General features: G+C 48.3%; 1 protein-coding gene across 4 annotated transcripts; it reads left to right on the top strand.

The window, feature by feature from the left end:
* The first annotated feature begins 1,466 nt into the window (after nucleotides 1-1,466).
* On the top strand, nucleotides 1,467-13,502 carry Rnaseh1 (ribonuclease H1). 4 transcript variants are annotated; one of them, XR_007589244.1, is made up of 8 exons: nucleotides 1,467-1,648; nucleotides 3,896-4,011; nucleotides 4,639-4,959; nucleotides 7,186-7,285; nucleotides 7,762-7,816; nucleotides 8,137-8,217; nucleotides 8,634-8,758; nucleotides 10,148-10,170. XR_007589244.1 is itself a non-coding variant. In XM_050125923.1 (8 exons), exons 1-8 carry the CDS (start codon nucleotides 1,521-1,523, stop codon nucleotides 10,232-10,234), a joined length of 867 nt encoding a protein of 288 aa, XP_049981880.1. In that variant the 5' UTR covers nucleotides 1,467-1,520; the 3' UTR covers nucleotides 10,235-13,502. The 4 variants fall into 4 exon arrangements, 3 of the variants coding, with proteins under 3 accessions (XP_049981880.1, XP_049981879.1, XP_049981881.1); XM_050125923.1 differs by having other exon boundaries at nucleotides 4,789-4,959; nucleotides 8,133-8,217; nucleotides 10,148-13,502; XM_050125922.1 differs by having other exon boundaries at nucleotides 8,133-8,217; nucleotides 10,148-13,502.
* Nucleotides 13,503-13,837: the final 335 nt, after the last annotated feature.

Raw genomic sequence — 13,837 nt, 5'->3', positions numbered from 1 at the left:
AGGCCCTGTTCACAGCTTACGCTTAGGATATGCCACTTAGTAGGTTAAGTAACAAAAGTACTGGGAACACTGAAATTAAATTGTCATTAACATAGCAGTGTGTGTATCCTTCCTCTACAATGGGGCATTCATGGAGATAGTCTGAGAAGGTAGGGTGACTTGGTCTACATAGTGGACTCCAGGGGGAGTGGGCACGGAAGCATTTGAATGCCCATTGTGTTATTGCAGCGCTCGCACACACACACACTGCAAAAAGGCACTGGGTGCTGGCCTAACTTACTCTATCTTGTTCCTCACTGGCTAAAGCTTGTGGTGGTACCCTGAAGATGTACTTTGGGATCATTTGAATCCCTTTCTATCTGTTCTTTCTTATTTGAACCACATTCATTAACTCTCCCTTCTGCTTTCTGTCAGTACTCATGTTTAGAGGTATGGGGGGGTTGTTTGTTTTGGTGTGTGTATGTGTGTGTGAGTGAGTGAGTGACAAAGAGAGAGAGAGAGACAGAGAGAGAGGGAGTGAGAGTACACAGGCACACAGGCGTCTGAGGAGGCCAGAAGAGGGTATCTGTCCTGGATGCCCCAAGCAGGAGGCCCTGGGAACAGAATCCAGGAGAAGCCTTATATGCTCTCCACAGCTGAACCATCTCTCCAGCCCCAGGCACTAATTTCTTTAATTGATATCTTGGGACCAGTGACAGGACATAGCTTCTTGGGGTTGTTGGAGCCGGGCTTTGCCCTAAAACGCTGGCTACAGATATAACCATGTAAAGGAGGAAGGTGGGCTGCATTTAGGTTGAAGTTTACATACTTTCCCTTTATCTTTAGTACGTTTTGTATATCCATGTAACTTCGAGTAGTATACCTTTTTAACTTTAAAATTACATGTATTTATGTGTGTGCACACCTATCCTTGCAGCCCGGCACATGTGTGGAGGTCAGAGGACAACTTGCCTGGGAGTCAGTTCTCTCCTGCGACCGTGTGGACCCTGGGTATGGAGCCAGAGTTATCAAGTTTGGTGGCAAGTACCTTTACCTTTGAAGACATCTTGCTAGCCCCTCAAGGGGAATATTTTTAAATTTCAGTTGCTTTCGGATCATAAAAGGATCTCCCATTTTTCTACAGGGACTTTGCTTCATTCCCTTAGTTATATGGCCAAAACGATGTTGTGTGTTTATCCATTTTCCTATGGCCATCGCCCTGGCCCAGAGTCTGCTGGAAGAGGCGAGGGGAACCATGACCTGCAGAGGTGGGCATCCGATAACGGGTGTAGCTTCGCAGGGCTTCTCATTGCCCTATCCATCCACCCATCACACCATCCTTCTACTCCTTCTTCCCCCTCTCCCTCCGCGGAGGCACCGCAGCCTCCAGGCCTACCTTCTCACCACCTCCACACAAAGCTAACAATCCTAGGCCCCGCCCCCATACGCCCGTTTATGTCATCTCCCAGCGCCGGAAGTGTGTCCGGCGGCGGGCGGGAGGCTCGCGAATCGCCATATAGGTCCGCTTGCCGGCATGAGCGATGAGCTGGCTGCTGCCGCTGTCCCACACCGTGACACTGACCGTCGTGCACGTGAGGCGAGGCATTTGCGGGCTCGGGATGTACTATGCGGTGAGGAGAGGCCGCAAGACCGGCGTCTTCCTGAGCTGGTGAGACGGAGCCGGGCGGAGCCCTTTCTTCATTCTAAACAGCAAACGGCTTGTCGAGCCCTCCCGTGTTGCAGGCAAAGACTTAAAGAGAACGCATAATCATTGCAGACCAGAATTTACACAAGGGTTCCCGAGTGCTGATCGTTCCTGTGGGTGTTTTGTTTGTGAGACAGGACCCCCTGTACCAACTTGAACTTACGGCCTTTCTGCCTTCACTCCCTTTATTCAGGGGTTGCAGATAGACGAGCAGCTAGCTGAGCTGATCTGCATCCTCAGCTCCTCCTCTTTTTAAACAGGGCAATCGGGTGGTGCCAATTGTTTGTAATCTCCGTACTGGTGAGTCTGAGGCAGGAGCATCAAATTAGAGGTCAGCATGGTCTATGGAAGGAAACCTCACAGAGAGGAGAGGAGGAAGGAGCCGAGAGATGGGAGAGTCTCAAGCTGGAAGCTAGTCTTTGCCTTTGGATCCTTGTAGCAGCCCTTGAAGGCAGATGATGTCTTCAGTATTATGGTAGGGTATGTGGCAGAATCAGGGCTTGAACCCAGGTTTGGGCCTATATGACAGTAAACTTCTGATGTCAAGGTTTGTTGTCCCTGCCTGTACACCTGTGTATTTCCCTGGGCTCAGCGGCGACAGTACTGAGGAAGAAATGTCTCCAAAGAGAACCCTTTTTCTGTGATAGGAATTTTTGTTTGTTTGTTCTGGTTTGGTTTTTGGTTTTTTGAGACATGGTTTCTTTTTGTAGCCTTGGTTGTCCTGGAACTAACTCTGTAGACCAGGCTGGCCTTGAACTCACGTAGATCTGTCTGCCTCAGCCCCCGGAGCTCTGAGATTAAGGGGGAGTGCCACCACTGCCCTACTTGATTGATTCTTAAAGATTAACAAAATTTTAGTACACAGTGAAGTTGTGGAAGACCCTATGGTATTAGTGTACCTCCTGGATGGCATTTAGAATGGGCTGGCCAGTCTTAACACTGAAAAGGGAGCTAAATTGTGAGGTATATTATGCAGACCGAAAAAGAGTTATTAAAAATGAAACAGTGTGGAGGAACACTAACTATATTATGCTAAGAGAAAAGACAGGTTGAAATGGTCCACAGTGTGTGTTTCCAACTACATGGCATTCCGGAACAAATGCAGAGATTGCTGCACAAGTCAGTGTTTTTAGGGTTAGAATTGAGGGAGGGATGAATGTTTGGAGACAGACTGGCCTTGAACTGACTATAAATCCTAGATGAAGCCGGGCGACGGTGGCGCAGGCCTTTAATCCCAGCACTCAGGAGGCAGAGGCAGGCGGATCTCTGTGAGTTCAAGACCAGCCTGGTCTACAGAGCTAGTTCCAGGACAGGCTCCAAAGCCACAGAGAAACCCTGTCTCGTCTCCAAAAACCAAAAAAAAAAAAAAAAAAAAAAAAAAAAATCCAAGATGACCCTGAACATCTGATCTTTTGTCTCCACTTCCCAAATGCTGGCATGATGGGCGTGTACTCCCAAACCAAGGTGGTTTTGGTTGCGATTTTTGAGACAGGGTTTCTAAACTGCACTGGCTGGCCTAGACCTGTATATAGATTAGGGTGGTGTTGAATTTGGTGATCCTCCTGCCTCACCTCTAGAGTGTGGGATTATAGGCATGCATCTCCCCCACCACCACCACTTCCAGGCTCCAGGCGAGGATTTCTCAGGCATGAGGTTGGTTGTTCGGAATGGTGTGGTAACGTGGACCCATGTCACCGTCATTGTGCATCCACTAAGCCTGTAGACTTCACAGCATTGTCAGTGAGCCCCAGTGGAAGCAATGGGCTAGGAACTTCTGGAGGCAGAGGCATACAGAACTCTTGACTTTCTGTTCCTGTTTTTTTTTTTTTTCTCTCTCTCTCTCTTCCTGTTTTATGTGGCCGTAAAACTTCTGTAAAACTTGACGCTGGCCAGGTGGCGTTGGTGCATGCCTTTAATCCCAGCACTGGGGAGGCAGAGGCAGGTGGATTTCAGTGAGTTCGAAGCCAGCCTGGTCTTACAGAGTGAGTTCCAGGACAGGTTTTGTTTTCTTTTTCTTTTGGTTTTTCGAGATAGGTTTTCTCTGTGGCTTTGGAGCCCGGCTCCAGGACAGGTTTCAAAGCTACAGAGAAACCTTGTCTTAAAAAACCAAAAATAAATAAATAAATAAATAAATAAAATTAAGTTAAAAAAAAAAAAACAAATGGAGATGTAAATTGAAGAGGGATTGGGCTGATGTATGCACTCTTCCAGGACTGAGTGCAAAGCGCAGGTGGACCGGTTTCCTGCCGCCAGGTTTAAGAAGTTTGCCACAGAAGATGAAGCTTGGGCCTTTGTCAGGAACTCTTCAAGCCCAGAGGGCTCAAAGGGTATGTAACATTAGTATGGTATTTTAACCTATGAACAGCCCCTTGATTCCCCAACATCACTGCGTCAGCTTCCGTAGAGGAGATAAAAATGATTATCTATCTGTCTTTCCCTGTATAGATTAGAGTTAAGAATAGTGGTTCAAGCCAGGTAATGATGGTGCATGGCTTTAATCTGGGCACTCGGGAGGCAGAGGCAGGCAGATTTCCTAGTTCGAGACCAGCCTGGTTCCAAGACAGCCAGGGCTACACAGAAATTCTGTCTCCAAAAAAAAAAAAAAAAAAAAAAAAAATGGCATTCAGAGACTAGAGAGCTGACTCAGAGGACCAGAGTTTGATTCTTAGTGCCCATGTGGGGTGACTCACAACCTCCCGTAGCTCAGGAGGGATGGATGCTCGAACACATACACAATTAAAAGTAAATCTTTTACAAGGAATAGTGTGGTTCAGCCAGGTGTGTAAAGGGACATCAGATTTAGAGCATAGGCATGACTCAGGTGAGCAAGCTGACTCTAATTGAGAACATGCGACCAAAAAAAAAAAAAAAAAAAAAAAAAACTACGTCTGAAGCCCTTGGGAAGTTTCAAGACCTTTTTATTTATTCATCCCTTTATTGCTATTTATTTTCAGAGGGAGCCTTGGACTCTTTGGAGCTCCTACAAGGCCAGAGTCTGGGATGGTTCGTTCTCAGTCGTTCCTTCTCAGCAGGGCTACATCCAGAGTGCCCTAGTCTGGTTCATGTACTCTCTGGTTTTGGGTCATGGTCAGAATCTCTTTCAGGGCAGGAAACCGCAAATGTGCAGGACTCAAAGGTGAAGACCAGCAAGCGGCCTCGGGAGCCTCTGAATAAAGGGGAAGAACTGCCCGAGCCAGGGACAAAGCACACCAAACGGAACACAGAACACATGGAACCTGATCCCCCAGTGAGCAAGGACATGTTTTCTTATATGGGTATGCCTTTCTCGGGTTCAATTTTTTTGTTTTTGTTTTCCGAGAGGGTTTCTCTGTGTAGCTTTGGAGCCTTCCTGGAACTAGCTCTTGTAGACCAGGCTGGCCTCAAACTCACAGAGATCCACCTGCCTCTGCCTCCCTAGCGCTGGGGTTAAAGGCGTGCGCCACCACTGCCTGGTGGGTTCAAAATTTTTAATACAGTTACAAAAAAAAGAACAGTCAGCATGAAATCTTTTTCTTTCTAAGTGAGAGGAATGTAAGCTCTTTGTTTTATTGTTGGTGGTGGTTTTATTGAGACAGGGTCTCAGTGTTTAGCCCTTGAAGTCTCGAACTTAGAGATCTTCCGGCCCACAGCCCCCCAGTGCTGGAGTTAAGGATATAGGCAGCCAGTGTAAAATTTAAGCTGATTTTTGTCCTATTTTTTTTCTTCTGTAAATATTCTCTAGAAATTCCTGAGGTCTTTTATTTTGGAGAGTGGACATTAACAAAAAGTCCCTTTGGTTTCTTCCTCGACAGGCCAGGGCTCCTATCAGTGCGGTCCTACCTTTTTACCTTTTATTTTGCAGTGTGGTCCCACTGAGTTACCCAAGGTGGCATTGAACTCCTCCCTTTGAAGCCCAGGCTAGCTTTCAACTTGCTATCCTCTTTCTTTAGCCTCCCAGCCATCTGGGTCCTTTGCAGCCAGTCCTAGCAATGAGGCCATTATTTATAGGTAATCAAATAGTGCAAAAATCATTAATCTTTTGAGAATTCTTGGGGAACCCTCACATAGCCACAGGCTGCTGAGGCAGAGGAAGGAGGAGGGCCCAGCCAGAGCTGCCTGCTAGAGCTGAGCAGTGCCAGCCTGAAGCCCTATGTCCAACCCTCAGACCTCACTGGGTCCCGTGGAAAAGAGACCGTGTTTAGCTCCAAGGGCAGCTGTGTGCTCTTAGAAACTACAGTATGTAAGTTTCCTTTTGTCTTGCATGCCTGGGAACAGAGAGGCAGCATTTAAAGATGAATCAGCATGTGGTGTGTCCTGAGTTTTTGCCAAGAGGAAAAGCCATCTGTGCTTCCCCTGCAGGGACGGCGCCAGGGGTCACTGGAGCTGGGAGAGTAGACACAGTGAGAGTAGACGGGTTTGGCGGTTTCCTGAGATGAGCAGGTCCTTTCACTGCATATTGTGCTGCACAGGTGTGTCATCTTGACGCAGACTAGAGTCGTCTGAGAGGACGGGACCTCAGTTGGAAATGCTTCCATAAGATCAGGCTACAGGCGTGTTTTTTTTTTTTTTTTTTTTTTTTTTTTTTTTTTTTTTTCTTAGATCAGTGATTGGTAGAGAAGGGCCCAGCCCACAGTAGGTGGTGCCATCCCATAAGAATGGTGGTCCTGGGTCCCATAAGAAAGCAGGTTGAGCAAGCTATGGGGGCAAGCCAGTAAGCAACACTCCTCCATGGCCTCTGCATCAGCTCCTGCTTTCAAGTTCCTGCCCTGCTTGAGTTCCTGTCCTGACTTCCTTCGGTGATGGATGTTGATTATGATGTTTCATCAGATTAATAGAAACCCCAACTCAGTCACTCATTGGCAGGAACCTAAGGAATGAGCCATTGTCACTTGGCAATGTCTTTAGTGGCTTCAAGAAAGGTTTAGTTGTGTGGGTAGAAACCAAGTTCCAGCCTCTGCTCTTTGAGGGCCACTGGTCCCCATCTTCCCCTGAGCTTGCTGAGCTCGGGCCGCTGTCCTCTGGACAGTGCCTCCTGTGCAGGTGGTCTCTGATGTCCCCCCTCCCACTCAGTTTCTCCTGTACTCCTGTGAGGGTGTTGCTGACCACACTCGGGCCTGACAGTGGCCCTAGGTCTGTCCTTCCCACTTGAGCAAGTCATGTTTGAAGGAGGAAGCAGAGATGAGAACTACTTTACAGTTAGTAGCAAACATGCTAAGAGGAAATGTGACCCCTTGCCAGCAAACTTGGCTTTCTAGCTTATGAGGCCAGCATCCCACCAAGCATTTCTTTCTCTGGAAGGACAGCTTGAGAGTGAAAGTGACTGAGCCACGAGGGACCCCTTTAGTTTGAGGTATAAGCAGGTCTCACAATGGGAAGTTCTGTCTTTAACTCACCTGGCATGTGGGACAAGCAAAAAGTGGCCACATCCCACGGGGGGAATCTATGTCATCCTGGACAGAAAAATAAAGCGGTGGTCAATGTTGAGCAGGTTGGTGCAGAATCCCCCCTCTTCCCTCTCACAGGAGAGTCTGTTGTAGTCTACACGGATGGCTGCTGTTCCAGTAACGGGCGGAATCGAGCAAGAGCAGGAATTGGCGTTTACTGGGGGCCAGGCCACCCCTTGTAAGTAAACACAGTTGAGTGTGAACACCACGTTTTTACTAAGTCTTGTCAGGTTTGCTTATTGGTACATTCTTGGTGAAACCTGCCCCATAAAGAGCATTGGTGGGGATAGAAGAAGAGCAACTTTGATTTATATCAGCTTGGTTTTTTAATTTTTCGAGACAAGGTTTTTCTGTAGCTTTGGAGCCTGTCCTGGAACTCACTCTGTCAACCAGGCTGGTCTCGAACTCACAGAGATCCATCTGCCTCTGCCTCCCGAGTGCTAGGACTAAAAGCATGTGCCACCACCGCCCAGCCCTTGGACCAGGGTCTCATGGGTGCTTGGCTCTGAGCTGTTTTTCGAGGCTGTTGCTCGTGTGTAGGTTTTCTGTTTCAGTTGAAAGTGAATACTAGTTTGTTATTATCCATTGAGAAGAATCGCTCTAGGAGTTAGCACTGTAATTTTGTGTTTTCTTTTCTGTGCTGTTTTGAAACAGAAATGTAGGTGTCAGACTTCCTGGGCGACAGACAAACCAGAGAGCCGAGATCCATGTAAGTGCTAGATAATTGTGGGTCTGCCTGTCCTCCATGTGACACAAGATCCGTCTTGTTCCCCTTCTTCGTTGTCCAGATAGAAGGTATTGAAAGTCCACAAGAAATGCTTAGGCCAAAAGCAGTCTTCAAAGTCTCTAGAAGAGCTCTAGGATCATTTCACGTGGTTGCATGGGGGCATTGGAAGTGTAGCCTCTTCACATAGAGACGACAGCCTGGTGGCACAGAGCAGTGCTTCGGGCTCAGAGTCCCCAGGGGGTAATGCAGAGAGTCGTGCATTTTCCACATAGCATGACCATGGACTTGTTTTTTCAAGGCAGCCTGCAAAGCCATCATGCAAGCCAGGGCTCAGAACATCAGCAAGCTGGTTCTTTACACAGACAGCATGTTCACCATCAATGGTAAGCCTTCCCGGGTACTGAGAAGGAAAACAGGCCTTTCTTCCTAGAAAGAGGTAGTGTCACAGTCCCGGGTGATGCTGGGCTTTTCAGGTTCAGAGGAATAGGAATCTGGGTCTGCTGTCTTGGGGAGCATAACATAACACCTGAGGTCAGGAAGTTAGTAACTACGGGTCACAGCATGCTTGTTCTGGGGCTGGGGTGGCTGAGCAGAAGCGCATGGAGCCCCTTGTTCCTCCGATTAGATCAGGGAGAGGAAAGACGGGGCTTTGGGATGCTTGAAGGAACAAGGGAGAGCACCTAAGGAAGGGAACCATCCAGGCTCTGACTTGGAATGAGAGGAGCCACTGTGAGGAGAGACGAGGGGCCAGGAGAGGCCAGGCCTTCCTGATGGATGAGTGTGAGCGTGTGTTCCCTAGGGATAACCAGCTGGGTCCAGGGCTGGAAGAAGAACGGCTGGAGGACAAGCACGGGGAAGGACGTGATCAACAAGGAGGACTTCATGGAGCTGGACGAGCTCAGCCAGGGCATGGACATCAAGTGGGTGAGTCCACTGCGCATCACATGGCCTGAATTAGCTGAGAAGTGGGGTTGGGAAAGGGTTTGTGGCCAGGTTAAAGCAGCAGCTTCCACCAAGTCAATGTGTTAGCTGTGTTAGACACAGAATGGGTTTCACTGTGATGGCATCGAATGTGTACGTCGTGTTTGGGGCGTACCCACCCCCACTTCTCCTTCTCTCCTCCTCTCATGGCTTTCTGTGTTTCCTGTGATGCAGTATGTTTAATCGGCTGTTCACAGGGGTGCAGAAGCATGGGCACCTTAGTAGTATCTACAGCCCTGAAGGAAGTCTATCCTCCCTCATAAAGCATTAATCACCCAGAGAGTGTGGGGGGGACCTTATGCACCCCTCCTGCATCGGGACAGTATTGTCAGGTCCAGTTCTGGGCAGACCCTGTGCTGCTAACCACAGCTCTGATGAGTTCATGAGGGCGGTAGCCATGTCTCAATTCCACTCCTTTCCTTGGCTGTCATATTCTTCCCTCGTCTCCCATGATGTACCTGAGCCCTGGAGCAGGTGACATTGATGTCCCTCTTATGGCTGAGCACTCCACAGTCACTTAGGCCAGTTATGGACCTGCAATAATTGCCACCCACTGCAGGAAAAAGAAACGGCAGCACTAATCTACGAGCAAACCACAGGCATTTAGCGAGACAGTAGTAGCTCTCCCACGGGGCCTGTGACTGCCCAGCACATGACTTTCACAGGTTTGCAGCACCAGGTGTGAGTTCCTCCTGTGGGGTGGGCTGGAACTCCATTCAGAAGGCAGATGGTCACCTCAAAACAGTTTTGTCACTATTACTCTAGTGGGTACTTCTTACCTGTCGGGTTGGTGTTATGGCATGTTTCTTCCCCAGCAACCTACACAGTGCCTTCCCAAGCTAGGAAAGCTAGCCAGCAGGGAGGCAGCTTCCAGATCAGTTTCAGATTGATTTCTTTGTGTCCTGCGGCCAAGGAATGTGTTGTCTTCATCTAGTTTTGGTGCCCCCTCCCAAGAACAGTGCAACAGCCTGTACTGTTTTGGGGACCCCAGTGAACTTCTTAACGAAATAGTCTATATATTTTGTCATCTTGAGTATTGTGGTTGGGTGAGGCAGGCAGTTGTAGCCCAGGTTAGTCTCTAATGAGCTGTGTAGCCAGGGTGGTCTCGATTGAGTCAATGATCCTGCCAATGTTGTTGCAGGCTCGTGCCACCTCCCCCAGTTTATGTGGCACTGAGGACTGCACCCCGGACGAATACTCTACTAGCTGAGCCATGGCTCCAGTCCTAGTGTTTTTTACCCACTTCCGAGGAGAAGAGGCGGGGCTGTGAACACGAGCTTTGCGGCACATGTAAACATCAGGAAAGATTAAAGGAGATTTTTATTTTAACAGATGCACATTCCTGGTCACTCGGGATTTGTGGGCAACGAAGAAGCCGATAGGCTGGCAAGGGAAGGCGCGAAGCAGTCTGAAAACTGAGCAAAGTGGTTGCTACACACTTGGACCCGAGGCAGTGACTTGCCCTGATGTGCTTTGAGGCCACAGCTGGAAGAGTCAACCATGACCTGTGACACAACTTGATGAGAAGTGCTTGAATGACAGAAAGGGGAGGTTGAACTCACATTTCTGGGAAGTTTCAGCCTTTGTGCCTTGTGGGTCTGTTATTCTTATTTGATTTGTTGCAATCTGGCCCAAAATACTCCAGCTTGATTTCAGTAGGGATTGGTGAGACACTGGTCAGTAGGTGTGGTCTAAAGGTTCCAGAATGTTTATTTTCCTTCCGGTGTGCACAGGTACAAGCCCCCTGCCCTTGCAGGTGCCCTGTGCTTCTGTGTGCATTAGTGATGACATGGCCATGCGGGAGCCAAGGCTGGTCTGAGGCCAGGCAGAGCCTGCGTCCAGGTGACCTTGGCTCCTGGACCACCTTGAAGGACAGCTGAGAACTTTAAAAATCAGGATGCATAAATATATTGCTATTAGATTTCTTTGGCTGTTTTTCCTAAAAATACTATATAAATTTAAAACATGTTTAAAGTTATCCTTATTTATTTTTATAATAAAAATATACAGGAATTACACAAAATTATGCAGTTTGTAAAGTTACTGTTAAAGGTACTATCTAAAACTAGAAATTGAGAAAATCAGTCTAGAGAAACAGGGTGGTCAGATTGTTCTTAGGCAGACCCTCATGGCCCTTAAGAAATGGGACGCTGTGCAGCCTTACTCTAGAGAAGACAGGGATGACGGGGACACTGAGACAGTGCTCGCACCTGTGCCGACTCTGAGTTCCTTAGACTGGGACTCTGGGCCATCTGCCAGAGCCCAGGGCAAGTGGAGTCATCTCGTGAGGATATGATGTTTTTGATGTCACAGCAGGTCTCTGAAAGAACTCGAAGCAGAAGTGTATATCAGGGAGGACGGGGTGTTGGCCTGAGTGAGGCTGGGGTGACTGGTATCCATCTCTGCTGGCTTGGCGAGGGACCTGTGTAGTAAGGCCAGCTCACCGTCCTACATGGAGGTGGGGGAATGGGTCACTGCATGTTTCATAAGCTTGAGGACCTGACCTGAGTTCAGACCCCAGCACCATGTAACCAGAGGGGCATGATCAAAGCATACTTGGAGTCCCAGCACTGTGAGGGGTAAAGACTGCAGAGTTGCTGCTACAGCTTGCAGAACATCCAACCTGTCCAAAAATCTGAGCTCCATGTTCAATGGTAAGAGAATAGAGCAGAGACACCCAGTGTCCTGTGTCTTCAGATACACCTGCACACACATGCATTAGCACAAAGTCCTATATTAGAACCAGGTGTGGGGGCACACACCTGTAATTTCAGGGTTAGGGAGGCAGAGGCAGTAGGGAGGGTCAGAGTTCAAGTTTGGCTTAGACTATGTAGCAAGTTTGAGGCTAGCCTGGGCTACCTGAAACCATGTCACCAAATGAAACCTCTCAACCTGGTTATCTGCGTTTCTTTAGTGGGGACTGAATGTAGAGTCTAGCATGGTGGGCAGGCACTCTACTACTGAGCTGCATCATCTCCACTCGCACCGTGTGTGTAGGCTGCAGAGTGTGCCGCCTGTCTGTCTCATTCTCCACTTCTAAAATTTTTTTTTTAAATATTTATTTATTATGTATACAATATTCTGTCTGTGTGTATGTCTGCTGGCCAGAAGAGGGCACCAGACCTCATTCCAGATGGTTGTGAGCCACCATGTGGTTGCCGGGAATTGAACTCAGGACCTTTGGAAGAGCAGGCAATGCTCTTAACCACTGAGCCATCTCTCCAGCCCCCCACTTCTAAAAATTTTTATTAGCATATGTGTAATAGGTTTTAGTAAATTTTCATACACATGCATAATGTATTTTGACCATTTTAACCACCCATAACCCTATCTTGTCTGTACTCCCCAGTGATCCCTTTTCTGAACAAGCCCCTTTCCACTGATAACTTCTGAAAGTTGTTTTATAGAGCGCAAAGGCCTTGATACAGGCTTGATGTGAAGATTGGCTGGAGGACAGAAGCCCGCTCTCTGGATGTGTTTTACACAGTCTAGGGCCATGCTCAAACCCTGGGATAATACACCGCCAAGGATATCTATCACATGAGAAGTCTCACAACACTGTTGCAAATTGGACTGTACTCTCTAAGAGTGTGGGATTCATAGAATTGCTTTTGGAAATAGATCAAAGTCCAGTTGGTCAGTCTACATACCGTGTCCCATGGCATGGGTGCATACTACAACTGGAACGTGTGTCCTCAAGAAAAGCCTTCCTCTTTCACTTAGGTGTGTGTCTGTTAGTGCTGGTACTCTCCAAGGACAGAAGGGGATTGGATCCGCAGGAGCTGTACTTGTAAACCACCCATTGTGGGTGCTTGGAACTGACCTTGGATCTGTCTGTAAGAGCAGCAAGCACTCAGCCATCATCCTCTCCAGCCCCACATCATCTTGTTTTGTTAGAAACAGTCTCTCATTGGATCTAAAACTCATTGATTCAGATAGAGCCCCAGTAATCCACCTGTCCTGACCTCCCCAGTGGTAGGATTATGGGTACACGCAGCTGTGCCTAGGTTTTGTGTAGTGTATGTGTGTACGCACACATGTTCCTGTGTGTTTTGTCATCCTGTGTGCAGGTTTTTATGGAGGTGTGTGGTGGGTGTTTTCTTCTGTTGCTCTCCACCTTAATTATTTTGAGATAGGGCACTACTATATGGCAGCCCTGGCTGGCCTGGATCTCTGGATTTGTACACCAAGATGGCCTTAAACACAGAGATCACTTACCTCTTTGTGCTAGGGTTAAAGGTGTGCGCCTCCACACCCAGTCACTTTGTATTTGATGCTGGCTCACTGAACCTGGAGCTCACCAATTTAGCTAGAGTGTCTGCTTAGCAAGCCCTAGTAATCTGCCTGTCTCCTCCCCCGTGCCGGCATGATAGGCACACGCAGCCATGCCCAGCTTTTGCCCAGGTTCTAAGAATCTGATCTCAGGTTCTCGCATTTGTGTGGTAAACACTTTATTGACTGAGCCATTTCTTCAGCCTGTGTCTGACTTTCTGTGTGGGTCTAGGAATCCAAACTGGGATTCTCCTGCTTGTGTATGTATGCTCCACCACTGCAGTTTGAGAATGTGAGATCTCGGCTTTTCCTGCTGCCATGCCTGGTTCTGACTGCCATGCTTCCCCATTGTGATGGTGATGGAGTCATCCTTCTGGGACCCTAAACCCCAAATAAATCCTTCCATCATTGCCTTGGTCATGATGTTTTCTCTTGGCAATAGACAAGTACAGTATGTGTTGTTGGGGAGGCATGCCTGGTGCCAGAGGAGGCCAGAACCATGGTACAGGTAGTTGTGAGCTGCCTGATGTGGGTGCTCTGGTTCTCTGCAAGAGCAGCAAGTGTTCTTAACTGCTGAGTCATCTCTCCACAGCTGCATTGCATGGTGGCTTTTCAAAAGGGGGAGACCTGAGCTGGCATGCACCCCTGTAGGAATAAGCCCTCCCCTTGGGGGCGGGCTGCCCTCGGGCGAATGTTTACTGATAAATTGGGCGCCCCTTCCTGCTTCGGGTACTCCTCTGGAACCTTGGT

This window comes from Alexandromys fortis, unplaced genomic scaffold (genome assembly GCF_014885135.2).
Source record: "Alexandromys fortis isolate MF-2015 unplaced genomic scaffold, M_Fortis_MF-2015_v1.1 scaffold_249, whole genome shotgun sequence".
NCBI lineage: Eukaryota > Metazoa > Chordata > Mammalia > Rodentia > Cricetidae > Alexandromys > Alexandromys fortis.
The sequence above is the reverse complement of the archived record's forward strand: the minus strand, read 5'-3'. Positions and strand labels throughout refer to the sequence as shown.